The 27,967-nt window shown below is 38.8% G+C and overlaps 2 protein-coding genes and 1 long non-coding RNA gene across 4 annotated transcripts; 1 reads left to right on the top strand and 2 right to left on the bottom strand.

The window, feature by feature from the left end:
• Window positions 1-5,329: 5,329 nt before the first annotated feature.
• Window positions 5,330-17,081, bottom strand: skap2 (src kinase associated phosphoprotein 2). Of its 2 annotated transcripts, none has more exons than XM_005804644.2 (12): window positions 16,917-17,081; window positions 15,733-15,838; window positions 15,572-15,597; window positions 15,265-15,366; window positions 14,431-14,511; window positions 13,425-13,508; window positions 13,196-13,320; window positions 12,873-12,936; window positions 11,480-11,590; window positions 11,244-11,348; window positions 10,167-10,279; window positions 5,330-5,683 (listed from the first exon to the last, which is right to left on the bottom strand). In XM_005804644.2, exons 1-12 carry the CDS (start codon window positions 16,954-16,956, stop codon window positions 5,591-5,593), a joined length of 1,050 nt encoding a protein of 349 aa, XP_005804701.1. In that variant the 5' UTR covers window positions 16,957-17,081; the 3' UTR covers window positions 5,330-5,590. The 2 variants fall into 2 exon arrangements, with proteins under 2 accessions (XP_005804701.1, XP_023185992.1); XM_023330224.1 differs by having other exon boundaries at window positions 15,265-15,363.
• A 4,643-nt stretch (window positions 17,082-21,724) lies between these two features.
• Window positions 21,725-23,742, bottom strand: LOC102226152 (homeobox protein Hox-A2b-like). Its single transcript, XM_023331320.1, has 2 exons — window positions 22,936-23,742; window positions 21,725-22,556 (listed from the first exon to the last, which is right to left on the bottom strand). The coding sequence occupies exons 1-2, from the start codon at window positions 23,270-23,272 to the stop codon at window positions 21,910-21,912; spliced, it is 984 nt and encodes a 327-aa protein (XP_023187088.1). The 5' UTR covers window positions 23,273-23,742; the 3' UTR covers window positions 21,725-21,909.
• An 865-nt stretch (window positions 23,743-24,607) lies between these two features.
• Window positions 24,608-26,003, top strand: LOC111608180. The gene is made up of 2 exons (XR_002752573.1): window positions 24,608-25,276; window positions 25,806-26,003. It is a non-coding gene; the product is annotated as an uncharacterized LOC111608180 (long non-coding RNA).
• Window positions 26,004-27,967: the final 1,964 nt, after the last annotated feature.

Genomic DNA, 27,967 nt, shown 5'->3' with positions numbered 1-27,967 from the left:
TCTTCTCTAAGTTACTCCGGGCTCTAAGTTACTCCGGGCAGCTCTTGTAATTTAGCCTTAACACATTTACTTCCTCCAAGAGGTTGTCTTACAAGGACTGGCTATATAAAGAGCTGAGATAGAAACTCAAGAGGAAACTGGAGGCACAGAACTTGGGGAAGCAAAGAAGGAAAAGTAAGAGGAGATGAGGCTGATTGGTTTGGAAAGGAATGACAGTCACTCAGCTGCAGTTTATGTGGGTGTGAAGACTGCAGAGGTCTGTAATTACAGTTAGAGCCTCACATGCTTCTCTGACCTCTGCTGATTACAAGCTGTCCTCCCAAAGCTTCCCGGATCATTACTCACTTTGCTAACTAGTACTGTAAATCAGCTGTCGATCGCTGACCTGCTATCAGAGCTACAACAAGAGAGTAAACAGGGGGGCAGGCTGTGGTGCCCGCAGACTAGTAAATAATCTGCAAAGACATGAGCAGGAGCGAGATGTGGGAGATGTTTATGGCAGGTGAACAAACACCTGTCACTTTGATAAGCCTGATTTATCTCAACTCAGATGTAAGCGGCATAGCTCTGGTCTTCGTGACAGCTTTGGCTGCCAACCTCACACACTGGAACGCGAGTCCTGTCTGCGGTGGTGATGTATACTGGAGAGTATGCGAGAGAAATGACTGACCAACTCACAGCAGTAACAGCTTCATTAAGGATCAGCTGGTGTGTTATGTGCATTAAGGTGGCATTCTGACCGCTAATGCAAGAAAAACTGACTGATACCTTTAAACTACTTGTCTCTCTGAAGGAAGACTGTAAGACAGAAGGCAATGCTATCTTACACCATGTGGTGCCTATAAAAAGCCTATTCAGTTTCATACTTATTGGCAACTAATTTCTTGTATAAAAATAAAAGTGCAATAAAACACATTTTAAAAGAACTCCATACCTTTACATATGACAGAAAGTCTGCCCAACAAAAGTAATCATATCTCTTGGACTTTTTTTTATGAAATTAGAGTACAACCAGAAATTTAAATGTATTTTATATGTCACATGCCAACATAAAACGGCATGTAATTGTAAAGTGGAAGGTAAATGAAACATAGTTTTCTTTTCCTTTTTTTTAATAATGAAAAATTCCCCAAACTATATTCCTATAGTTATAAAACCACTTTTCACTACAGGTAAAGCTGTAAATCTCTTACATTACGTCCCTACCACCTTATATCTTTGAGCGTGAGCTATATTGCAAGGAATAATGGGTGATTATATTAAATGAAGAGTATCTAGAAACATCAATTGTCACATCTTGCCACAGATTCTACAGCAGGGGTCCTTAAATTCACTTCTCAAGGGCCGCTGTCCTTCAACTTTTAGATGCGTCTCTGCTTCAAATAATGACCTCATTATTTGAAACAGAACTTGACTGCGGAGGTAACTGAGCCATTTGAGGTGTGGTTCTGTTCCAAATAAACTCCAGAGCAGTTCGTTTATGGTGTGAAACTGATCCAACCTCATTTCAACGCAGCTACCAGGTGAACGCTGCAAGTCTGGCCTGAATGCCATCCCCCTGCTGAGTGGGTGGTGAATTGTGGAATGGAGTACAGTAAATCGACTAATAAACAAAGGTTGCACATGTTTTTTGGCAGACCTGACTTGTACCATTCATGAACTGCAGTCGGAGTCAAATATCTGCTGGCGGCTGCAAATGATCTGGGGGCCATAATCCTGATCCAAACCATTCCATTGCATCTCTGGAAGCATGACTAGTGCCACTGATCTACTGGGAAGTGAACTTTAATCCCCGTCTCTTGTCTTTTGCAACTTCTGTCTGTCTGCCATTGATGTCTTATATTTAGATTAATCCAGTTTGCCCATCAACTCTGACCCGTTTTCCTGTCCCAGAATAAAAAGACATTTTATTTTCCTTCAACTTCATAATTATGCATGTCTTTCTTATTGGTCAATCATATAAAATTCCAATAAAATACTATACATTTGGGGTTGCAGCAAGACAAAGTACCAAAAAGTTCAAAAGGTATAAATGTTTCTCCAGGGCTCTGTATGTCACGACTTCGGTAAGTTTCACTTTAAATGTGCCACATCTTTGAAAATGTCATAAACCAAACTGTACTCCATCTGCTGCTGAATTATGTTAAATGAAACTGACCTCTATTAATAGTGACTTGCAGTTAAAAAGTGACCATTTTAGATTTTAAGGTTCAAACGCAGATGTGGGGTGAAGAGCTTTAATTGAATCCTGATATATGGGGCATTATCTGGAGTGGGATAGGTGATACATATCCTGCAAAAAGCTTGGAGTTATCACATAAATAAAGCCTGAGTTATTCCTGACAGAAACTCTCCATGAAGCTGAGGTGAGACCTGCCGCTTAGTGACCTGCCCAATAATCCAACAGCTGACGGACTGATCCGGATTAAGTCATGGAGAGCAGCATAGATCAACCATCAGCACTCTTACTCTGTGCTTGGTAATAGTCAACAAACATGAGAGCACTAATATCAGGACATTATTTGCAGCCAACAAACAATGTTGATGAAAATGATCAAGTTATATTGATAATTTATGTTAGTTAAAATGTTTTGGAATTGCTTTATCTGAGCTGTAAAGCAGCTGTGAAAACTGACAGCTTCGTGTACCATCAAACCCAAAATATATTCATTATTACCCCCCCCCCCCAACAGCTCTGTTCATATATATTCAGCTCATGAAGGTGTGTTTTTATGGGGAAAAAGTATTAATTAGTGATATTCTGGTATCATTAGTGTTATTTACTGCGCTGGAGGATTAATGACATGGTGGCATTTATCCTTTAAACATTATATCTTGATTTTAAATTGCATTAGAAGCGCCTGTATATATTGAAGATGTGCCTGTCCAGAACCAACAAGAGACAGGGGGGTTGAAGTTGTCATGCATTAAGGATATTTTTTTATTGGCACTTAAAGATGAGAGGCAGCTTTTAGCCTTGTTTGCCACTGACTAGGTGACCCATTGCCAAATATTTAAAAAGCAGGGCTCAAAAGGGCAAACACTGGCCCTATTTCAGTAATGAAGGCAATGTTTCACTGCAGTAGTCATACCTTGAACCTTGTCCCATTTTATCATGTTACAAGCATAGATTTTAATATGTGTAGGGTAATTTATATGACAAAGTTGCAGAAATGAGAGTATGATTGTGTTTTGTGACATTTCTTTAACAAATAATGTTGCACGCATTCATATCCTACACCCTTTACCTATAAATAAAATCCAATGCAACCACGTTAAGCTGTGTGCATTTGCCTGTTTCCAATTCATTCACAGTATAAAGCTGTTCTGTGCAGGCCTGAGGTTTGTTAGATAACATTAGTGCACCGTAAAAACCAACAGGCACAGGTCAGAAATAAAGAAGTGAATAGGTTTACAGCAGGGTTAGCACATATTCCAAGTATTTAACGTCTCACATCACTGTTCAATTCATGAAAAGAGAAAAACTACAGCACAGCTGCAAACCCAAGACATGTATTTAAGCCCGTAAGCTCAACAATGAGATCATTATTAAGGGAAACTGACGAAATGCCCATGGTGATTCTGAAGGAGCCCACAGAGGTTCACAGCTGAGCCAAGGTGCAGGGACCTATTGACAGGACCACTACGTGTTTTCATGACCAAATGTGAAAGTGTGACAAGAGCAAAGCCATTGATGAATAAGAAAAGTTCTGCTTAAAGACCATACGGAAAAAGCTGGTCTAATCAGACGAAATGTAGCTTTTTGGCCAACCTGCAAAATATCTGTGGAGAAAAACTAACACGGCGTAGCACCCTGAGCACACTATCCCAATGGGGAAGAAAGGTGGTGGCAGCATCATGCTGTGGAAGATGGAGTCATAGACAAAGGATTTGGAGTTGAAGCAAAGATCCACCTTCCTGCAGAACAGATAAAACAGGCAGCTGGGGCAACAATGGGATGGCTTATATCAGAACATATTTATATGCAAAAATGGCCCAGTCAAAGTCAAGGCCTGAAATCGGGAAAAATCGCAGATATTTTCCACCCAAATACCTCAACATAGCTTGAGCTATTGTGCAGTGAAGAATAGACAAATGTTTGAGATGACATAAGTTTCCACAAAGGTGGGATAAATACAAGCCACACCTTTCATACTTATTTGTAAACAATGCTTAGTTTTCCTTCAGCTTCACAATAACATAAAAAATTTCTGTTGGTTTTTAATACGAAATTCCAAATAAGCTTTATTAAAGTCTGTGTTTGGAATGTGAAAAGCTATAACAAAATAGTGAAAGCATGTGAACAATTTTGCACAGCCTTATTGTTCTGGGCTTAAAATTCACAAATGATCTTTGATGGAATTAAAGATATAAACACAAAGATGGTTTCTAATGTCATATCTCTTGTTAGTTTTTCTACATTGACAAAAAACAAAGCCATTCTTCTCCATTTCCAGTGCTGTATATTCAATAAGTAATTATAGTAATTCATTACATCTTCAATTAGAAGGGAAGCTTTATTGCTGCACTATACCATAAAAATCAGGATTTATGTTTTCTTTGAATGTCACCCAGAGGACAGAGGACTGTGGCTCATCACTCAACTCGAACAAAGCAGAGAGACAGCAGCCAGAAAATAGAAAAAATAGATACAGTAAGTTATTGGTTGATGAATGCATTTTTCTTTCCATTTCTCACTACTCTCTTCCCCCGACTCCCAACCTTGAGGAAACCCCTGACAAGGCCACGTTGTCGGAGTGCATTAAAATTGAAGCCCGGTTTTGGAATAACGGAGAAAAAAAAAAGAAAAGAAAAACACACGTACAGTATATGTATCTAACCTCAGAGGGACACTGCACTGCTAACGCCGACTCTCCTGCTGTCAAACAGCTCCTCAGAGGGCGATAAGCATCCCGGCTTTCTGTGTGGCTGCCTGTCCTATTAGTGCACCTCAGCTGTTACAGTCAGGCAGGCGGCACAACCTCCCATCTGCCGCCGCTGTGATCCTCTGCCCAGCAAAGTCTCCCAGGTGCTTTAAATAAAAGGTCGCTTTGAAGCGTGGGACAGAAATGCTGAACATATGACAAAAAAATATCTATTTTGATGAACCACGTTTTAGCCTTCTATGTTAAAAAATTGTATATTGGAGATCCGTTAGTATTGTTAAAATAGGTGGGTTATATACTGTATATTCTTGTTAATATGGCTTGTAAACCTCAGGTAAGGATTTTTGCTCTGTCACAAAGGTCACTTATGATTCAGTAAGGAACTAGATTGCCACCTTGTGGCTTAAAAAAGGGGAAAATATATATATATAAAAAAGCATCGGTGAGTGTTTGAATTTTTATTATCTTTGCCAAAAGCAACTCCAGAATAGTATCACAAATAATTTTAACAGAAAATAAATACAAAAGTGCAGAAAAATGCTGGAAATATACTTTCAGTCAAATTGGCATCTTTATAATCATCAGCCTTGCTAATATTGAAACACTGGACTTATCTCAGAACCCTCCCAGCCCCCAACCCCAACATTCGATATATGAAACAGCAGGTAAGTGTATTAAGCAGGAGTCTCAGCAGCATAGAGAGTTTACATAGCATACAGCTCCAACAGGTAGTCTCTAGGAACGATGCCAATCGCTCCGTTCTTCTCTCCGACCCACCAGCCGAAATTGTTGTACTCCTAGAAGCAAAGGAACAAGAATAATAGGCATGACTGCCCTTACTTAAACTGTTTAATTAATCATTAGCAAGAAGAAAAAAAAGTAATTACAGGCTGAATCACACCCAGGAGCCTCTGCGTAATTGTCAATCTCAGGTTGTAATATTGAAATAAAAGGCCCTCGGCACACAAAGGGATAAAAAGCAGTGGCTTAAAAGATGATCTGATGAGACTCCACACACACAGTGATCCAAATGACTTTATAACGGCTTCGAGGCTTTTTAATTTTTTATTATTTGTCAAAATTTAGACATAAAGTATTTTCTCTGATTTGTCTTTAAGCCAGTTTTTGATCATTTAGCATTTGCTTGATTTGCATTTCACTCGGGATCTTTCTGCAAAGTTTCTGATTTTTCTCTGATGTAGATTTACATTTATTTTTGTTACTCTTCTTAGTGTCCATTAACGATCTTTTTGTGACCATTTTAGCTCTAGAAATTAAATCATTCTGTCCTTTTTATAGGCCCTCTGCCTCTGACTTAAAATTGTGTTCAGTTGTAACATAGTTATATTATTATTATTATTATTATTATATTTTTCACTTTAGGTTGCTGTTTTGATTGAACTTGATTGGTGTTTCACTTTTAATATCTTACTCGTCATTTTCTATCCAGCAACAGTCCTAAAATATAAATTTTTGTGTTCATTTTGTCCATTGTTTCCATTCTATTTGGGCTGTTTTGTCACATTCTCTGTTATTTGACATTCTGCTTTAACTGTCAAGTTTTATTGGTCATTTTAAAACAAAGATATTTTCTCTGGAAATATAAAAATCAAGCATTAATTTTCCCTTCTTTCCGAGACGTGATTTTTTAAGCCCTACTAATCGTCTTAGCTAGCTTTGTAATAGACAAGGTGGCATATCCCATCAACAACTTCATACAGTTTGTTGTTGCCCATCCCCAACATTCAGCTGTCACGTTAAGATTGCAAACCAACATTTTAATCCACGGCACCAAAAAAAGTCATCAATGGGCATTGCACGTAAATTTTTCCAAGCCCTAAAGGAGACAGCTCCAAGTGACGGTCAGAATGCTGAGATGAGAGAGAGACAGCATGAGGGTAGATCTGAGACCATCTCTCTCTTTTTGGACAAGAGCCTGACCTCACATCAAAGTCTTTCCAGAACATGAATCAAGACTAGAGCTCAGGTTCTGACAGGGCAGAAGGAGGGCAAACTGAGGGAACATTTTAAAGACAGAATTCAGGGACAAGCCGGAGCCACATCTGAGTCCATCTTATTCTGCAAGTCAGTGAATTAGATGAATTAGACTTCACTTTGCATTATATGTTTGGGTAGCAGTATTAGCAATAACCAGATTCTGGTGTTAAATTATTTCTTTAGATAAAGAAGAGTCTGTGCAGTTTGTGTTAGAGTCTTGGCATAACACTTATAAATACTTTGCAATAGTCCATTGCACTAGAAAAATTACTTTTGGAGGGTGTAAAATGTAAAGGATTTAAATTCTAATCAATCAAATTGCTTATATATTTAAACTCTTGACTGTCATGATGACACTGGTGCCCTCATGGACCCATTGACTTGCAAGTAATTGTGATGGTTATTAATGTAGAATAATAGTTATATATTATTAGTATTAATTACTTTAGATATAAATTATTGCCTAAGAAAATTTTGGTATGAATTCAACTTATATTGGTTCAGTTAGCTGTTATTTACATTAGTTGGTAATACAATGCAAATGTGTTTGTACTTGTATTAGAAATGAATAGGATTAATTTATTACAGGATTAGAACCATCATAGGGTTTTACCATTAGAAGGTTTCTGTTTTAAATAAATTTATATTGAGCTTTAAATCTTTTTTATAACAGTGCTGATGCTAAAGCCCAACTTGCAAGCAAGTGGTGTTTCTTGCTAATGAACAGCACATAATAACTGGTAATTATTAAATGGGTAATTATTAAATGATGGCTCGTTACAATAAATTTCGAACATTTACTAGCTAGCAATATTTTGTCATTATTAAGCTAGCATTAGCTCTAAGGTTTTTGTCAAGTTGGTTAGCAGGCTAGCCCACAAGGACAGCCATTGCCAAACAGCTCGTCTTTTCTTAATTCTAGGAAAAACCTAGAATTAAAACTAAAAGTTCGGTAACATTTTTTAGCTATAACAAACCAACTCTCAATATTTGTCAGGGTTTTTTTTTGTATGGATTGTCAAATTAGTATCAAAAACATTAAAATATTTGAATAGTTTTTTTTTCAATATTTTTTTTTATATCATAAAATATCAACAAAAAATGTTTGACTTTAAAGGTGTGTTACATGGTCCAAATGACATTTCATCTGGACCACTGGAGGAGTAGGCTGTGGTGTGTGTGCATGTCTGTGTGCGGCTGTGGGGGTGCACAGGGGTGTGTCCGTGTGTGCGATGACTTCCTGCCTCCAGCCTTTGAAAACAGCAACACCTCATTGTATAGTTGGCTGGCTGACAAATAAGTTAAGGTTGAGTGAGTGCTGGACACAACTTGGGAATGAATATACAGAGCTGTGGATGACTAATGACACCACACCCTGTGAGAACACACGCACATTAACACAAACACCCAAAACCGAAAAAGGGCACGCTGTCGTAATTGAATTACAGGAAATTCTTCGGTTGCATCGGTTCATGAAGATGAAATGTGAAAACGTTCCCCCTAAATGTTGAGATTTTAGATGCTATGCTCATTAATTATTCTTTTCACTTTCTGTGGGGGGGCTCAGAGGGTTGTGCACATGCGTGTAAACGGAGAGCAATCGGCTGTGCAGCCTATTCGAACAGCTATCAAACTCTCAGGTCCTGTCTTCAGGAGGGGTCTCGTAGCTGGAACACCACACCTATTACTGGGATCTGTGGTGGGGGAGGGATACAAAGCAGACTTGTGGAAGAGGAAGGGAGACGGCCAAGCTTTTAGCTGCAGCTGGCTGTGGTCCAGACGGGTTTTATGGTCATTGCACTCGGAGCAGGCCACAACCCCCAACACCAAGGTTTCAGCTAATGGCACTCTTAGGCAGTGAAAGGGCAACTTGATTCTTGGTTTTTTTCCACACAACAGGACAGAACAATAAACCAGGATTCAGCTGATAAGCATTATTAGGGTTTTCTACTTTGTGCATTTGGATTTGCACAGTAATGGCTGAGTGGTCAATGGAGAATTAGTCTGGCTGATGTTCTATTCCCCAGTGTGACATACAAAACAAATTTCAGTCTCTTAATTACAGAAATCAAATAATTTCTATTTAATTATTTTGTTAGCAAAAGGGAATATAATTTTATTACCAAAAATTACTTTATTATATCTGATTTAAAGAATATGTTACTTTATTCTTTTTTCCTTCTCCCTCCCCAACCCTTTTTCACAATTTAAAGGTTTTTTTATTCCGGGTATTAGATTAAGTCATTTCCTGTAATTCAAGATTAGCATTAAATTATATTTAACCATTACCAATATTAAATTATTATTTTGGTTAGTAAGGCAGTATTTCAACAGTAACTGATCAATGAGTTAGGTACAACCTGTCTGAACAAAAGAGCTATATGCTTTGCCACTAGATGGCAGACTTGAATTTTAAAAGTTACTCGGCCAGCTGTCGGCAGTCTGTCCCATATGACTGCATGCATCATAGGAACTAAACCAGACAAGAAATATAGTCTGTTCAGATGGAGCACATTTCACACTTTTTTTTAACATACCACATAATCCAACATCCCTCTGTAAAAATATGGAATTCCACCTCTTATTTCAAGACCACGGTTCCAAATGTGGAATGTATCAACAAATCCTATTTGGTGCTTACTCAAAGCAGCCAAGTACAAAAGAGCTCCTGTTTGATTACAGAGTGGAGGTAAAGAACAGGCCCTCAGTTCTCCTGGCACTGCCCGGCTGACAAGCCTCGGAAATTGTGCGTCCACTACATGTCTTCACCTGCTCCGAATGCTAAGCCTGGGTTTCCTGAAAACACACATTCCTATTTAGAGAGGTGATAGAGATGCATGAGAGGTGTGTGTGGGCTCGGGGCAGCTCAGCGCCTGGCATGGCAGCAGTGACAGAGCGCTGAAATACTCCAGATGGGAATGATGGAATGATGTTGTGTGCCAGTAAAGCCAGAATCTGCCAACGGCACTAAAGCAGTTTCCACTGCGATACATTTAATCCTCTGTGTCGGGGTTGCAGAAAAAAACCTCTAGCCAGGTCCATCTCTGACCGTCCCCTCAGGCTGAGAAACAAGCACCGCCAGTAAAATATCAAGAAAATCTGCTTCTTTTAAGGACTTAGACAATTTAGCTTCGATGGGCTAATCAGTAGAGTCAGATAATCATTTAGTCAGCAGACCTGATTGTTTTTACATTTCCTCAGAGATGAATTGTCGTAATTCTATCCTCTATAGGAGAGAAAACAACAGTTGATCTCTGACACCCAGAGCTCCCTGATCCATACCTTGCTCAGGATGTAGATGGCCTCTCCACGTTTGAAAGACAGCTCATCTGGGTGGTCCCCAGTGCAGTCCCATAAGCCTTGGTAAAAGTTTGCATAGTCTGTGCTCTTGTCAGCTGTGCAAGGAGAAACAAATTGAGGTGATATATGGAGTTTCAAGTTAAGTTAATTTTCCACTTGCATTAATCAGGATGCTGAGACAATTTTTTTTGGCTGAGATAAATATTGGTAAGACAGACTCACATTTGCTCTGAGATGCCATTGATACAATTTAGAAATGCTAAAGGTCTTTATAGCAGTGCTGTAATCTACCCAGTGTTCCTAGCTGCAGAACTAAACAAGGGCAGGCATTGTTGAGTTTCTAAGCTCCTCAGAACCATATGAAACAAACCATGTGAAACAAAACATGTGAAACGAACCATATGAAAACCAGAAATGTGTGGAAACTCTTGGCTCCTTTAAATCAAGATGAAAAAGATTGCTTACTGCAGCCTTTGTTTAAGATCTTTCCTACTCATTGTTTTTCTCAACCTAGCCATTTGTTTGATTAAGCATTTATATTTCTGTGTTTCTTCATTATGGTATTCTGAAAATAAAAAAAACAAACAATTTATATAAATACCTTGCTTTAGATGGAATGCTCTTCCCTTCTTTTCCTTTATTTTTTTAGTAAAGCTCTTTATACTACCCATATGCATGCACAGGTCTATGCACATAAACTGGCTTAAACAGTTTGTGTTGGAGTTCCTGGTAGGAAAATACTTGTCTACATACATGTTTTGGGGCAGTTTCTCTATTTAAGCAACACCCATTTTGCTTCTGTTAGTGACCCTATTTTTTTTTTTTGCTTAAAATATGCAATGATATTTCTGGTGTTTTAACATGCTAAGTGTCGTAAGAGGAAGTTAAGCAAGTCAAGCAAAGTTATTTCCAGAATTGTGTACAGTAACTTTCAGTTGTTCTCAGGCGCTTCCTCTGTCATTGTTGCTACTTCCTCTTCACTGCAGCTTTTAAACATTCACTTGATCAGATCCATCTGCTGTTATTCGTTAAAGTTGTATGTATATTCAGAAACAATACCTCCAGGTGCAGTAGAATTGGCAGCAACAGGAGGAGGATGAAGAGGAGGTTTGGATGATGGTTCAACTTTTGGTGGAGGTTTGGCTGGAGTAGGCATCTCGTCATCTGGAGAAAATACCGCCATACTGATGCATTAGTGTGCATTTCAAATTTTGTTGAAAAGACAGAAAATGGGATTTGATTTTTTAACATCATATCATAACTGTGACAGTGATTAGTGTAGAATGTGGTCAGACCTGGCAGCTCTTCGTAGATTTCTTCTCCCGGGGCAAAAGCAGGAGCAGTTCCAACGTCATCATACATGAACTGTTCGTCATCTTCTTCTTCGGGAATAATGCCCGACATATCTAATAAAACAAAAAACAATAATGGAAAGTTCAATAGAAAGTTTATCTCATGTTTTTGGTTTTTTTTTCAAAAAGCACATAAATGATTTTATGTTCTTTGGTGAACTTTTAGTTCTAAACCAATGAAAATGGATACTACAGATGAAACAGAACCAAGACTCCCCAACTGTGGTGAAAGTATCACTGGAACTATTTGATTCGCCTTTACATGGTATTCAGAAGAAATGTTGGTACAAACCCTTTGCAAGGTAAACACAATGTTAGACAACAACACAAAGAGAAGTGGACAAAAGTGAACCAAAATCAATTCACTTTTGTTTTTGGTTCTATTGCCATTTATCTCTAAAGTTGGAATGTGAATATGACAACATTGAAGTTGAAAGTTGAAACAGGACAGAATTTCTTAGCATTTTATGCACTAAAAAGGGACCCGCTCACTAACCAAGGCTGCACAGTACTGTGTGCAGGACGGATTTAATGAGAAACTAACCATGAGAGATGCAACTACAAACTCTAGTACAGTAGCTGTCACTGCATCTCAACACTGTTACCAACTCTAAGAAAAATAGCTATAAGCATTCTTAATAAGTTGCTTAATGATGTTATCAAGTAATTTACCTAAATTGCATAAAAACAGATACTCATGTATAAAATTATGCCATTTAATTTACCTGACTTGCATAACTAACAAATGGTATGTAATTGTCATGGATACTCCAGGAGGAGTGAACAATATAGCAGAAGTAAAAGACACCCTAAACATGTCTAGAATTACAAATTAACTCTTTTTTTTTTGGTTGTCATTTTAGTGTATATATTGCTATTTAGTTTAATTTTTCTGATATATTTGGGATGGGAGTAGACTCCATTGCAACACAAGTTATTCTTCAACAGAAGCTAGATTTATCACTTTTCTGAAACAGTGACTGAAGAAGTCTAGGCAGCAGCCATAATATCTTTAAGGACAAGGTTGATAAGAAAGCTACGACTTTTCAACTTATAGCTAACCATTTTTTTTATTATTATTATTATTATTTAAAAATGGCTACCTATGTTTAAAATTAAATATACAACTTAACCCTAACACAACACATAGAAAGCATAAAAAAAACAATATTTTAAATAAAACTTCCAAAACAATCCATTATCACAGCTTTAAGATGTCTGTTATTGTGTTGGTATTTGGAATTTCTTGCATTTACTGAGGTGAAGCTGGGTATACAAAACTTGGAGAACCACTAAAACAAAGCCCAATATAGTATACATGTGGAAGCCCTCATACCTTTCAACACAAAGTCTATTTGTTTCACCCATTCCTCTGCCTCCTTCGTTGATGATGCACAAAACTGAAAACAAACAAAAAAGAAATTAAAACAGTGCAACACTCAAGCCTGCATGTATTAATTAGTGGTACTGCATCTATGCATGAGAAAATGTTCTGCACGGAGCAGCATGAAAATTAGGAATACGCATTTAGACATTTCAATTTTGTGTTGAACTGTTGCACAGACAGCAATGACTGCAGAGTAAAATGACTGATGTGAGTAAATATTACCGCTCCATTAAAAAAAAAAAAGTATCAGTGAGACAAATTTCACTGCGAACCTGATAGACTCGCTTGTCTGGAGCAGAAATTTCAAAGCAGCAGTCCTTCTTTGAGTCTTTCCGTAAGCTGTTGTTCATTTTGACAGTGTAGCCATCGATGCCGAATTCGCCTTTCTGCTGCTTGTCTTGTTGCAGAAGATAAAAGTACCATTATAAACGGTCAACATAATGCAGATATAATTTAAAAAAATTATAATAATACAAAAACCTCTTTACTGCCAGACTATACCTTTCTCACTGCCATAATAGTAGAAGGTGTGATGGCTCAGAGCACACCATCTCTTCTGCCATTCGGTGCCAAAAAAGCTGTGATCTGTGCAGAGAAAGACGATTTACATAAAAGTAAAGCGGCATTTTAGTTGACCGTTTCAGTGGTTTGCATGTGACATTGTTTTCATACTACAGTTTAGAGTAGGATCATTATGTACAATATTCAGTGTTTACAAATATATTTTAGAATACATTATATAATATATCATATTATGTATACAATATATGCTATTTTGTGTCATGCAAACGTCATTATGAACAAACTTTCCTTTTCAAAAGTTAAAAGGTTTAACAGGAGACCAAAGACTCGGCCCTTAACTTTCACAGATCATACAGTGCCTTATACAAAGGTTGCAACTTTTTTTTTTTACACTTGTTCATGTTGCAGCCACAATCTTTTGCTTGTTTTATATGAACTGATTGTGATATATGCAGTGCAATCCTGAATGAAAGCCTATTAGAAGCTGCAAAGTTCATGAGACTAGGATAACGGTTTAGAGCAAAGCACATTCATGTGTTGGAATGCCCCAGTAAAAGTCAAGACCTTTAACCAAATGAGAATCCAGATAAGACTTCAAAATTATTGATCACAAATGCTTCCAATAAAATCTGACTGAGCATAAGCTATGTTGCAATAAAGAATTGTTTAAAAAATAATCTATAGATATGTAGAGTTTGTAGAAACATATACAAAAAACAACTTCAATGACAAATGATAAATAAAAAGGAGTTCCACAATGTACTGACTCAGGGAGTCCACCCAATTCACAATTATGTGCCAACATGCTGACTTATCACATAAAATCCTGATAAAACATATTGAAATTTTTGCCTGCAATTTGACAAAAAAGTAAGAAAGTTCAGGGACTTAATATTTTTTGCAAAGCTGACTGTACTTCATTGTCCAGACAAACAGAGTCTGTTCTAGATTTAATTTATTTAGCTATATTTATTAGAGCACCAACCCTTCCTGCGTTTCTCCAGATATCCTGCTTTGAAGACAGATACCAAGTCCTGGGCTGCAACGGGCGGGGCCTGCTGCGCACCTGTAGAGGACCAAGAACAACGTAATGTATCAAATCAAACGCATCCTTTTGAAATGTTAAAATGAAAAAGGTGTTGCTATGTTTTCATAAGTGTGTCAACAATAGTTTCAGGGAAACTTAGCCACGGGGCATTTGTTTATTTGATAATAATTAAACAGCAGAACCCATAAAGGCTCCACTCACCTATATTTCTCAGTATGCAAGGCTTGCCTCGCAACTTCAATGCAAATGTCTAAATGCTGTGTCATAGTTGCTTTGTGTGAAAGAGAAGCCATAAAAGTGGCAGCTGCTTAAGGCCCATAAACCCCCACAGTCCCTTAATCATCATTCCACAAGGAATTCCCTTGTACTTTTCTCTACACAGTAAGTATGAAATATTGGATTGATTCCCTTCGAGAAGCATGCTGGATTAAAGTGCTTGAAAACTGGAGGGGATGTTTTTGCACAAACTTCAGCCATGGCAGTAATTTTTAGTCCCCTGGCCGTGTCTGAGAGCAATAAAATACACTAGCTGTAGAAGAGGGGGTGGTGGCAGTGAAGGGGTGGTGGGATAAAAGGAGGCGGCGAGGGGCAGCAGTTGTTCCTCTGAATTGCCTCCCAAGTGTGTTGCCGAGTTACAGTTGGAATGTCTCCCTCACCGTGTCACTCAAAGTCACTTTCTCCCCGGGGCAAACACAGATTTGTGAATTTCCTGACGTTTTTCCACAGCTTGTTCAGTTAATGCGCTCTGCGTGTACCCCAAGTGGTTTATACCTTCGAACGCTTCTTCGTCCTTGTCTGTCCGCTCCGACTGCATAGAGCCTCCGTCGTTGTTGCTGTCAACTTCCTCATCCTCATCTGAATCATCTCCACCTACTGGAGTAAATAAGAGCTGTGAGGGCAATGTGTGATTTGGTTATGTTCATGTACCGACGGTTCTCCTTTTCCAAGCTACTTCGACAAGTGTCAAATAGACAAAATGGTTAAGCATTTATGAATCAAAACCAAAATTCTATATTTGCAACTCCAGATCTGCAACAGGAAGAAAAAAAAGAATAAGATGATAAAGACAAACACTCACCTTTGTCTTTGAAATCTTGGGGGAAACTGTAGATAAGACAATATATTGATATTACTCGTTCAAAACATGCATCAGCGGTAAAGTATTTGATGACTTAATGGCAGGTTTGTAAGCAATCATGATTGCAGGAAATGTTTAATGCACAGTACATGTGGCATTACCTTAGTTTGACCTCCTTGATCCGTTTGATAAAGGTTTCCCTCCTCTCTTTTGCCTTCTTGCTTAAATTTTCTGCTTTTAGTCCATCACAGAGGAACTGTTCCAAATCTAAATAAAGTAGCAGAGGAAACATTTAAAGATACTGCTCAGTGGTGTGCTTCTTTCCCTCACAGCAAATAGACATTGACAATAAAAAAAAAACCCACAGGATTTAGTAACGAAGTACAGATTTCCAGAGAAAAGTCATGAACATGTAGTGAAAAGCAAAATCTGTGAAATTACAGGAAGAATGGAGCTCATCAGTTGCTGTTGATAAACAATCTGGTGGATGAGCGACTGTAGACAGATGATGATGATGATGAAGATTCTGAGACGCTACAGCTGCATAAAGCTGCCTGGATGGTTGAGATTAATGATTCATTTTAAGTCTTTCTTCCTGGTAATTACTTTCTCACTGGGTTATTCTGTAAATTATTGTTGGTGCATGAAGCAAGTTTTTTCTCTGTCTTGATCAGCTTTTCTCCTGATTTTAATCCTTTAATAATTTGATTGATATATAATAAGATTTCACACCCCCCAAAAATGAATTCTGGCCATTCCAATGTGCTCTTGTTGTTTTCATAACATGCGAGTCAGGTGTCTCCTTTGATTAACCCAACTTTAAATATCAAGACTTTGAATACTTATTTGTCACTAGCCTGTTGTGATGTCACCAGACGAATGTGTCAAAGTTTACTTTTCAACATTATTTCCTCTTGATTAGTGAATTATTGCAGTTTATCACAAAAATAGAAAAGCTGACCGTGGTGAGTTGTTCAGTAAGTGTTAGGTCATGTCTAAAGCTGCTTTTGGTTGATTTTAGAGAAATATCTGACTGGCAGCTTTAAACGTCCTTACTTTGTACGTTTACCGCTGACGTGCAGCAGACCACAACGGCATCAAACCGGATGTTTGAACTATAGCTGACTGTCAGGGTCACCAGGTGAGAGCAATGTTTATTGATTAAGCTTAAGCAGCGAAATTTGCCGCTGCAAAGAGGTATGACAGGAACTGATATAACGAAAGAACATCACTCGTTTTGAGTGGATGGTTCCTCTTTTCTCAGACTGCTTTCCCAAAGTCTAGTGAGAGAAAAATCACGCGAGGAAAAACACCGACAAAAACAATCACTGATCGATGAGTTCACCTGAAATCAGCGCTGTTAGCTCGTCGGGAATCGCACGCATCGTAGCAAGGAGTGACAGCTTGAGCTCGGTGGACGCCAAGAGAGAAACGTAACAGTACACGGAAGCAGCAGCTCTGTCTCTCACACGGAAGTCTGTTTGTCAATTATTTCTAAAACTGACCACTCGGTTCCGCATGGGGATCAACAAGCGAGAGCCGCGTGACGTTCACTCGGGAGGAGCCACGCTGACATTTATTGGTCTCTGCCTGTCAGCTTATTGCTCCGCAGACGCGGAGCTGATGCTTTAATGGTCCTCCGGCTCTTTAAACAATAATAAAGTCCGGAAATCATATTTTTTTGATCGATTCAACATCACATAACTATTGCACTAAATAACTGTCTTCGCTGCTCCTAACTTAATGGACACATTACTACGCCCGTGGGTTTAATTTTTTTAAATTATTATTTTTTTTAACACTGATGTAAGATGTTTGTAGTTTATGAATATGTCAGCACTGTAAATCTAAAACAGTGGTAATTAATAGCTGCAAAGAGCATCACTGAAGCACTCAATCATTATAATGGAAGAGTTAAGACGTGGGCTGTGACGCCTCTGGACGGACCGACGGACGGACAGACAGATGTGGATTTTTTTTTTTTTTTGCAGCGTTAGTTCAATTGATCCAAAAGTTTTATTTCATTTTCATCTACCTTATATCTTCTTGTGTTTAACCAACTCATAAGTAATCTTCTAAATAAATATCCATATAAGTAATATATGTTGCAGTTGCCATATGTCCTACGTAGCTTGCCGTAACCTGCAAATCAGGCCTGATTTGTAAAGTGTCTGGATGATCAGCTGTCGTGTCAATTTTTCTACCTGACCAGTGGATCTGTGCAGCTCTTCCAGGGTTTCCATTGTTCCAGGGCCGGCCCAAGCCTTTCTGGGGCCCTAAGCAGAGTTTACTTTGGGGTGCCTCATATTAATATGTCAAACCTAGATACATCAACATTTCTAGACTACACTACTGCAAAAACACAAAATTCTACCAAGTATTTTAGTCTAGTTTCAAGATAAATATCTTATTACTCTTTAAATAAGATGAAATTAGCTTACAAGCAACCCTGTAGCATGATATAGGAGCTTGTTTGTACTTGTACTTAGGAATATTAATCAATATTAAGGAATTATTGACTTAAAAAAGCTCCTATATGTTGCTGAAAAGCTACGTTAAGTTAGTTTTGTCTAACGTTAAGTGTACTAAGACATTTACACTAGAAACTAGATCAAAAATACTTGGTAAAATGTGTATGTTTTGCTGTGTGCATCATACCGGTGTTATTATGACTCTTGATTTTAATCTTACAGGAATAGTAAACATTCAAATCTGCTCTAATAAATTTGCTTTTTGAAATGGAGAATGGAATTACCGTGTTGTAAATAAGTGTGGCATATTAATTTCATGTTTGTAAATTCAAAAATTGATTTTAGAGTTAACAAGTTAGCAAGTTTAATATCTTTTGTTTTTAAAAATTGAAACAGAAAGTGTAGACAGTGTAAAATGTGCAATCTACCACTATAAAATAAAATCAAATGATGCTCTTGCGAGCCCCTTGGTGGTGTTAGGAGCCTAAGCAGCTGCTTCACTCATTTGGATTGGCTGTGCCTTTAGCCTCTGTTCTGATTCACTGATTAATGCTCTCCTTGGACAGTGGTTCTTTTGCTTCATCAGACCATCATCTTTTTTTGTAAAGCCAAATGTGAAGTGGTCAGCTTTAAAATGAGCACCATCAAATTGGAAACCATGTTCTTGAGCTGGGAAAGGGTTGAGGTCTGGGTCAGCGATGAGGTCCTGACCCGAGTGGAGGAGTTTAAGTATCTGGGGTTCTTGGTCACAAATGATTAATGCTCTTTGCAGCATCAATATGCAGATTGGTGCATAGCAGTAGTCAGAGCTGAACCAAAAGATGAAACTCTCGATTTATTGGTCGATCAATGATTAGTGACTGAAAGAATGAGACCACGGATATAAGCAGCTAAAATGAGTTTTTTTCTGCAGGATGTCTGAACTCTTCCATAGTGATACAGTGAGAAGCTCAATGTCCCAAGAGGGGCCCAGAGTAGAGCTGCTTATTCCCTATATTGAGAAGACTCAGTTGATGTGGTTGGAGGAAAATCAGAAGAAAACCTATGACACGCTGTGGGGACTGTGTTTCTCACCTGGACTTGGACCCCCGGGAGGAGCTGGCCCAAGTGTTTGGAGAGCGGGAAATCTGGGCTTCTCTGTTTAAACTGCTGCCCCCGCAACCCGATCCTGGATTAGGCAGAGGATGGATGGACCCTTTTGTTTAGAATTTTAGTTGCACTAATGTTACCCTCTGAGGTTTTTGCAGTAATACTGTATTCATACAGAGATTAAATAATACACAGAAAGACTCCATTTTCTAATTAGGAGAATTTTCAAAGCAATTGGTTGCACTGGATTTTATTTATGAGTCTCAGAGTAAAGAAGGGCTGAACACAAATGCAGACTCGCTGCCATGAGGGTCTTTTACACTGACAAAAACAACAATAAGTCTGTTAATTGTTTTGTAATACCAAACATTTGTTTCTTATTATGTTGTTCATGAATGTGAAACAACTTCATCATGGTCGTCATCAAAATCAATTAATTATTATTGATCATTTCCACTACCAAAATGGGGTTTATTTAACCCAGTACAGAACCCTCATGAACACTGAAAGGCTCTTTGACCAGACCTGTAGTCTGATTTTCCAAGGCTGTTGGTGCAAGCATCTCATGACCTCACTTCCTGTTTAAGCTGCCATTGCATTTTTATGAGCTGTGTAGTCATTCAAAACCTGACCCCCTCCTGACCTGGCAAGAGTTCCTCCCAGCTGGAAGAGGAGAGGAGAGCCAGTTTGACCTCTGACCCTTGCCAGTTTGTCTGTGTGTGCATACATGGAGGGAGGAATGAATGTTGTATCTGGTTTCCCCCATAAAGTTTGCCTGTTATCCTAAGGATGACCATGATGTCGGCTGAATAAAGCAAAGTCATCCAGACAGGTTAACTGATCATCATTCTTTAAATAAAATGCAGGTGGAAACTTGTTTATTGGATCAAGGTGTTGGAATTAGTTTGACAAGAAGGAATTTTTTGGTAGCGGCCCATACCTCACCAGATTAGCAGCACTTATTAACATCCCTAGTTTCATGTTTACTCAGTGTGCCCACGGTTTAACTGATCAAATAAAGGGAGAATAATGTTGTGGGCCTGACATGATGAACCTCGTATTATTTACTAAATAAACAGAGCCGAGTAAATTGTGAAGGTACGTACATTTGTCATGCCTATAGCTTTTTAATACACACTCAGTAGAGTCAGGAAGGAGGGGCCATGTTAGATCGGTAGTGCTTACAAGCAGTTAAAGGCAATAATTATTTATTGTGATTTATTTTCATTTGCAAAATTCATGCAATTTGGCTCGATAACGGAGGATTTAAAATGAAGACATTTAGCACAACTGCCAAAGTGTGCCAGTATTCCCCGCATAATTGTGAGGCTTTACAGATGAAATATTGCCATTCTTTACATTTTAATATTCAAAAACCTTAAAATTTTGAAATAGACCATTGATGAATGTAATTGAAGTGCTCTTGTGGGCCCCCTGCTGGTCTGGGGGTTCTAATTCTTTAGTCTATGCCTTAGTGCCAAAAGTGTGGACTCAAGTGATCTCCCAACGTCCCAGCTTGTAAAGTTTTAATTCACGCTGTTCTCTCTTCAGTTATAATAATGCACAAGTAGCATCGTTTGAAATGATTTTCAGCAGAAGCAGCAGTTCGTCAGTTTTATTTGTGGCGTCTTTGATGACGCATCCCGCAAAATTCAGACAAAAAACTTTGTTACGCAATGTTTTCTTAAAGCAAACATTCACTTTCCTCCTTTTAGTCAGAAACAATGAGCTCAAAACACTAACTACACAACAAAACATACTAAACCATGTTAAAATAAAATAAAAATAATGTCATTAAATCTAGGGATTTTTTTATAATTACATTTTTAAATTAAACGGGTTAAAGTATGAGCAAAATGTGTGGGGGGAAAAACATTTTGGGAGTAAATGTTTTGGATTTTTTAATAGGCTATAAAACAATTTCGAAATACTGAACGATCTCACTTAGTAAGTACATGATGGGCTTTACCTCGAAGGCCTCTCGGTTATTATTGACAAAAAGTCCAAATTCAGTCACTGTTCCTTGTGACTTAATTTGTTAGTGTATAAATATCGCGCTGCCATAAATATTCAAAGGTTTTGAGAAATACGAGAGAGTGAGGCTGAAATTTTCATGCAAAGAAACGCTGGTGCAGTGTGGTTCAGACCATAAACAAGCGCCCTCAACCCTGTGAGTTTTATAGGCAATAAAACTTAATTAGAAAACCAAGAGGAGTCCCCACTTTTGGCCAGGGTTTCCCAGCAGGTTCTCTATTTCTTTGCTCTATTTTAGTTTAATTTAATCATTTTATTTCAGTTTTGTCAAAAAATAAAGACTGTTACCACTGTGGCGCTAAGTTAACAACTCCACACGAAATGTTTGTGTAATTTGTAGTATTATAAAACGGAATTTAGCTGGGCTACTTATATTTAATTTGCAATTTTAGTATTAATATTATATCTTTTTATCTATTTTTTTTATCCGTTTATAAAAATTTACTCCACAACTCTCGTGGACTTGTTTACCACGCATATTTTTTCTTTAAATGGAAACGCATTTTCTGCAAACGTCAACTCGGAGAAATAAGACAAACGTGTTATATTCCCAATAATTTTAAAAGTTTATTTCAAGAAATATAATAATCTCAGATCCATATAAAAATAAACCAGAATGTGTGTTGAAAAATGTCCATTGACTCACCTTTTTGCGAGGTCATTTTTTTTGTAAATCTCCCACCCACACGATAAACTGAATAAATGCATTTAATAATAATAATAATGATAATAATAAAACAGATTTCAGTAGCTGAGATTTTGCAGGTCCATTGTTGTGAGTGTCTCTGACAAAAGGTCAAAAGTTACAGATGATAAAGGCACCGGACTCTGTGATGAATCCGATGAGAAAAAGGACGATGAGGAGAAAATGTAATCCTGCATTGAGGCGTCCGGGCCGGCGGACTGAGCATTGTCCGGGCCTATTGTTGACACGCAGATGGGTGCTGGGCTGCTAAGATGCTTTAGATTTTTCTCAGTGCTGCTCGGAGGGCTGTGGTCCTGGTCATTGTGTCCGTTTTGACACCGTTGTGAAGTCAGTGTGTGTTGGTGGAGGCCGGACCGCTCCTTCTGCAGGAGCGCGCAGTCCTCGCCGCTTTCCTCAGCCGGCTCCAACTCGTCCCCCAGTCCCGCAGAGTACTTGCCATCGCTGTCCCTGTTCTCCTTGCACTGGGTCTGCCTTTTGTGCTTCATTCGCCTGTTCTGAAACCACACTTTTACCTGCTTCTCCGTTAAATCCAACAGCGCAGATATCTCTACCCGCCTGGGTCTGCAGAGGTATTTGTTAAAATGAAACTCCTTCTCCAGCTCCAGGAGTTGGGTATTGGTGTACGCGGTCCTCAGTCTCCTGGATGTCCCCACAAACTCAGCAGTCTCTGGTCTCTCAGGAGAAACTAAAAAAAAAAAAAAAAAAAAGCACATGTTCAGATACTTAGCAAAACACACAGTGCATTGGCGGAAACTAGCATAGCCTGGGAGATTTATGGGCTGAATATGATGGGTCTGCGTGGACAGGACAGGACGTAGGGTGAAGATTAATGAACATGCCAGTTGCTGGCCCGTGTAGGAGTAATCTATCACTCTCTATTACTGTCAAACATTAGCGCGCAGACGCTGCATCACAAGCTAGTGCTCTGTTTGATGGGATTACACAACCCTAAATCAAAAACTGTGTTGCGGCTGCAGGGGATACCCATGATGCACGCAGCAGCTCTATGCGGAGACAACGAGGAGCCTTTTGAGGAGGAAGGTTATTAATCAACCCCGTCTTGCCTTGGGGAGAGAGGTCAGATGCTGCGGCAGCGGCGGAAGAAGCGGTAGTCTGGCTCCTCTTGACGCTTTTCTTCTCCTTCATCCACGGGTACTCCGTGGGCAGGGACGCACCCCGCAGCGGACCGCAGCCTTTCAGAGCCCGCTTGCAGCGTGGGTGGACGCTGGGCTTCGAGCCGCCGATGGTCTGCTCAAGGGGGGAAGGAGGAATCAGTGTCGAGCCCTTGATTGATGGACTTTGAAACGCATCACCGACGGGGTTAGTGAGAGATGTCAGGCACTCAGCGAGCGAAGGCCGGCTGTTGATGAAACCGCTCTCTCGCCCGAATTCGTAATTCATCTCCTCCTGCTCCTCGTTCTGGAAAAAGCGCGCAGATTCTGCGTAGAAACGGGCGATCGGGAATTAAAACGCAGTTTATTCTGACAGCCGTGTGGAGACCTCTGCGCCATGGAGTAATGCTTTCATGGAGACATGCTTGGAATTAGAGCGTTCCGCTTGTCACATGATTGCTTCTGCCCAATGACAATTTAGGTGTTTTTTTCTTCTTCTTCTTTTTTTTCTTCTCTTTTTATCAAGAGAAGTCACCGTCACTCTTGTGATTGATCGAGAAGGTCTGAAGGGGACCGCCTCATTCTGGGGTTTTATTTACATTTTTCTTTTGGAAGGAGGCGGTGGGAGGGGGGGTCTGTTTGTTCGCCATTGCTCCTCTCCCTCCAAATCACTCCCTTTCAACGCCTCCGAAACACATACCAGCACAGGCAGAGAAGGTGGTAGAATAAATGATGCTCAGGGGCAAGCTCTACTCCCCAACCCCCAATTATTAATCCATTCTGCAAACCATAAAAACATTCTTTAATTATGTATCTAATCAGTTATTTTAGTTAGTCAAAGATCATTTGACTAACTGGATTAACAGTTTGGTTTTTTTTTTTTTTAGAAATAAATGTTGCCACCTCTTTAGTAAGATTGTTTTATGTGCTTTGTGTCCATCACATATTTTACAGGAAATAACAGGCCAGGATTCACAACACTTTATTATGTTGACTGCATTTACTTATAGTTTTTAATAACATGAAAATATATATATATATATATATATATATATATATATATATATATATATATATATATTAATATTGTACATATATAAAGACACATGTACATTATATCTTCCTTACCTTACCTTATGCTTTTTTCCCCATGAGTGCTTCAATGTGAATGTCCTGACCACATTCTCAAATGATACCAGGATCAAATATTTAGGTCAAACATTTTGTAATGTTACAGTATTTTCTAATCGTGGACACTACCTGTTAGTGGGACAAAATAACATTCATACTGAATCAGCAACATAATATTATGTTATTGCTTTGGGTTTGTCTTCCCCTGCGTTTTAGTGGCCACCACTTATGAAACTTTCTGGGAACGCCCCTGGCCACAGGCCGCCAGTATTTGGCACGTCTGCGCAAATTGCGCATCTCATAATGTGTTTTCTGAAAGGTGAATTATTTTCTAACGCGACCCTTAAATCGTCAAGCGTTTGGGATACCGACACAGTCTCTGTCAATAAGGTGCTCATCTTCAGTCTTTCTTGACGGAGGAAAACGCTGCAGACACATGAAAGGACATGTCCACCCCTCCCCCAACACTAACAGAAGCTGATGCGCAGAAAATCTACTGTTAATAGCTTTGGAGAGATTTCTGATTTCACAATTCGATGTAGTGTTGATGTTACGGTTAACATCTGGAGATCAAAATCGTGTTAAAATGTCATTGTCTGCTGTTGTAATTTACTGGCGCTGCTTAAATATTCTTCATCCTGCAGTGATCCAGTGAGGACGTTGACCCGAGCCTCCTGTGATATTGCCGGTTTTGAACGCAGAGAACGAGAGCTGCAGAGGTTTGTCACTGCAATGCTGCTGCAGGAAAGATGCAGGGATCTGAAGGCTGTTTATTCCTCTGCCTCCAAACAAAGAGCCCGGGTAGCCTGAGTGTGATCAATCTTTCCAGCCAAAAAGGTCTGACAGCTCTCTGCCAGAGAACACAGCTGAACCATCCAACACTCATATGGTGCCAGGAAGAGCGCAGCCGCGCTGGCTCTGGGGCTCTGGCTTTATTTTAGTTTCTTTTAAAGACTATTATCAAGAAATTACAAACTTTTTATTTGGAATCCACGTGCGTTTTAGAGAGATAAAACTTCTTCTTTATTTGTCGATTACAAAAGACGGGAATTATATATTTTTTTTAAAATGGAGGTGATAACTGGACTGTCAATTTTTTTTATTTTTTTTTTTTGCAAGGAACGGAGCAGCTTTTGTCATTAAGGATCAATTGTTCGCTGAGGTGAGTGCTGAGAGCAGATGTCTTGTTTTTGACGGTTCAGCAGAACGTTTTCCCTCCTGGAATAGTTCACACGTGTATAAATGGACACTTAAAAATGAACGAGTTGTTTGAAAATGAGCATTCTGAATATTTGACCGACATACGAAGCCAGATATTCTAACCTACAAACCGCGGTGTGATGGAACTAAAATAACAAAACACATTTCTATGCAGTTGCATTTCTTCAATCTATATTTCATTCAAGCTCTGAAATACAAAATAACATATAGCGCCAACAGAACTTCCCTTGAATAGAATAGAATAGAATAGAATAGAATAGAATAGAATAGAATAGAATAGAATAGAATAGAATAGAATAGAATAGAATAGAATCACTGGACAAATTTTCTGAGAAAATAAATCTGTATTTTCTTTACATATATATTCATGTTTTGCTTTTAATACTGAAACATAATCTATTCACTTGTTTCTGAGTCTTTGAAGGCAGTGGAATCTTCATATTTTTTCTCTCTGTTGTGAACACTTGCAGACGTTTTCCGGGCGGACCAGGGAGCGCCCCGTTTCCCGTCTGCTCTGGAGACATCTGGGAGGCAAAGAGGCCAAAAAAAAACTGCAGCCACGCATCCACACGGACACAGAGTCTTTTTAAAGCGATGATATTTCTGTCACCATGCAGGCGCAGATGTTATTGTCATTCTAAGTAATAAAAAAACAGCAAATCTGAAATGGCACGAGCGTGCGTCTGTGTTTTTAATGTTTGCAAAAATTATTAATTTCATCAAAAATATGCACTTATCTGTAACATTTCTAACATAAACATGTGTGATAGATTGGTGGGTTAATGTTTAAATAACTAATATAACACAGTGAGAAGACTGAAGTGTTTATTAAGTGTTTTTTCTTTTTTGGCAAAACGGTCGGAGGTCTTAACATATATCATGTTATCATGTTCTTCCCGTTGAAAGAAAATAAAATTGGTGAAAAAATACACATAACCTTAAGGCTCACAGTATCCTGTACATACGCTGCCAAGCGTGTGCAAATGTGTGAAATCATAACAGTGTTTATGGGAGAAATGTTATATTAGAGTTTTTATGTCTGGAGCTTCGGGGCAAAAATGGGTTAAAAATGGGTTTGTAAATTTCATTGTTCTGACTTGGATAACAATACTGCCATTTTGAAACGAAATTATGACTTCTTTTTTTTTCAATATCAGATTAGAGGAAGTAATACCACGAGATCAAATATTTACATTTGGAGATTCTGCCTACGTCCAGGTAGCGGGTTCTACTTCCTATAAGTGAAATAACACCGACCTCTCCTGCCTATAGAAGAGTCAGCTATCTTTGTAAATGTTGCGACACTACGTTTTTGGCACATTTACGCGTCAGTTGTGCGTGTTTTTAACTTTAACCAATCATCTTTGTTAAAACGACACGGCTAATAGCTTTGAATTAAAAGTGCAATGCCAAGTGTTATTCTGTCTCTCCGTTCCAAAATCCACAAACACTACAACTCCGACCGAGAAAGCAGTGAATATGTATTTTTAGATATTTTAAGATTATTAGATTAGCAGCAATACTATAAGAACTATTAGCAGTAGTAGTAGCAGTAGTAGTATTATTGATCATCTTGTTGTTGTATAAGATATTCAACAATAATCTCAACTCAGTAACTATATTAGTCTGGATGGTACAACCAGCAACTTTAGGGACAGATCTTGTATTCTTGTATGTCAATAAACCTATGATATCACGGGTATAAACTCACTTTTCTCATCCCAGACTAACAGACTGCTGACAGTGCGACTGGAAGGGGATAAATGTGTTCAACTTTTCCTCCTGCTGGACTCGCCCCCTCCCTTCCAAAATGGCCTCATCTGTCACTGCTGGTGTCGTGAGGTGTGATGAATAGGGGGAGGTGGTAAAAGGTCGCTGGAAAAAAAAAAAAAAAAAACTTCTTAGCAACTTTCTGTTTTTCTGCAGCACTGCTTCTCACATTGGTGTTTGCTCGTGAGACCGTCCAGTCCCAGCATCCGTGGAGATCATGCTGCGGGAAATGGCATTTTCGCGCACAACAACACTGTACTCCTGAGTGAGCGCTGGACGGCGGCGTGTTATTTATGGTTTTTGGCACATATATGAATATCAGCTCTCGTTAAAATATCCCCGTCAGTGTCCAAGACAAAGGAATTATAGAATGAATGTGTCACATGGCCTTTTGCTATGTGAATTAGGGGTGAGGAGCAAAAAGCATGAGAGTAAGCAATTTACGCCGAAAGGGAACGAAAAGGTTGCTGTTTGGATTACAAATACTCTAGTGAAATACTCTTTAGATTATGTGTTGAATGAACTGGACATATTATGCCAGTTTTTATTTCTATTTTATAATTTCTTTACTATCAGCTGTCATTCATGGAATTTTTAAAGGGAAGTATGGGAAGTCATGTTTTTTTTTGTTTTTTTTTCCCCATCATATTATAACGTTATTCCCTCAATCGAAGTATATTGTACCTGGAATGTTGCTTTGATTCTTTCATGCATGTTTGAGAAATTATTGGATCTCCTCTGGAAGTGATTTGGAGGTGTCTAAATACTTGCTCATGCAAAGCCCCGCCTATTTTCACATGGCTCCTCCTTCAAACTGCATTATCACTCTGTGCATTCTCACAGAGCACCGCTCCCCTGTGCC

This window comes from Xiphophorus maculatus, chromosome 3 (assembly GCF_002775205.1).
Source record: "Xiphophorus maculatus strain JP 163 A chromosome 3, X_maculatus-5.0-male, whole genome shotgun sequence".
In the NCBI taxonomy this organism is placed as follows: Eukaryota; Metazoa; Chordata; class Actinopteri; order Cyprinodontiformes; family Poeciliidae; genus Xiphophorus; species Xiphophorus maculatus.
The sequence above is the reverse complement of the archived record's forward strand: the minus strand, read 5'-3'. Positions and strand labels throughout refer to the sequence as shown.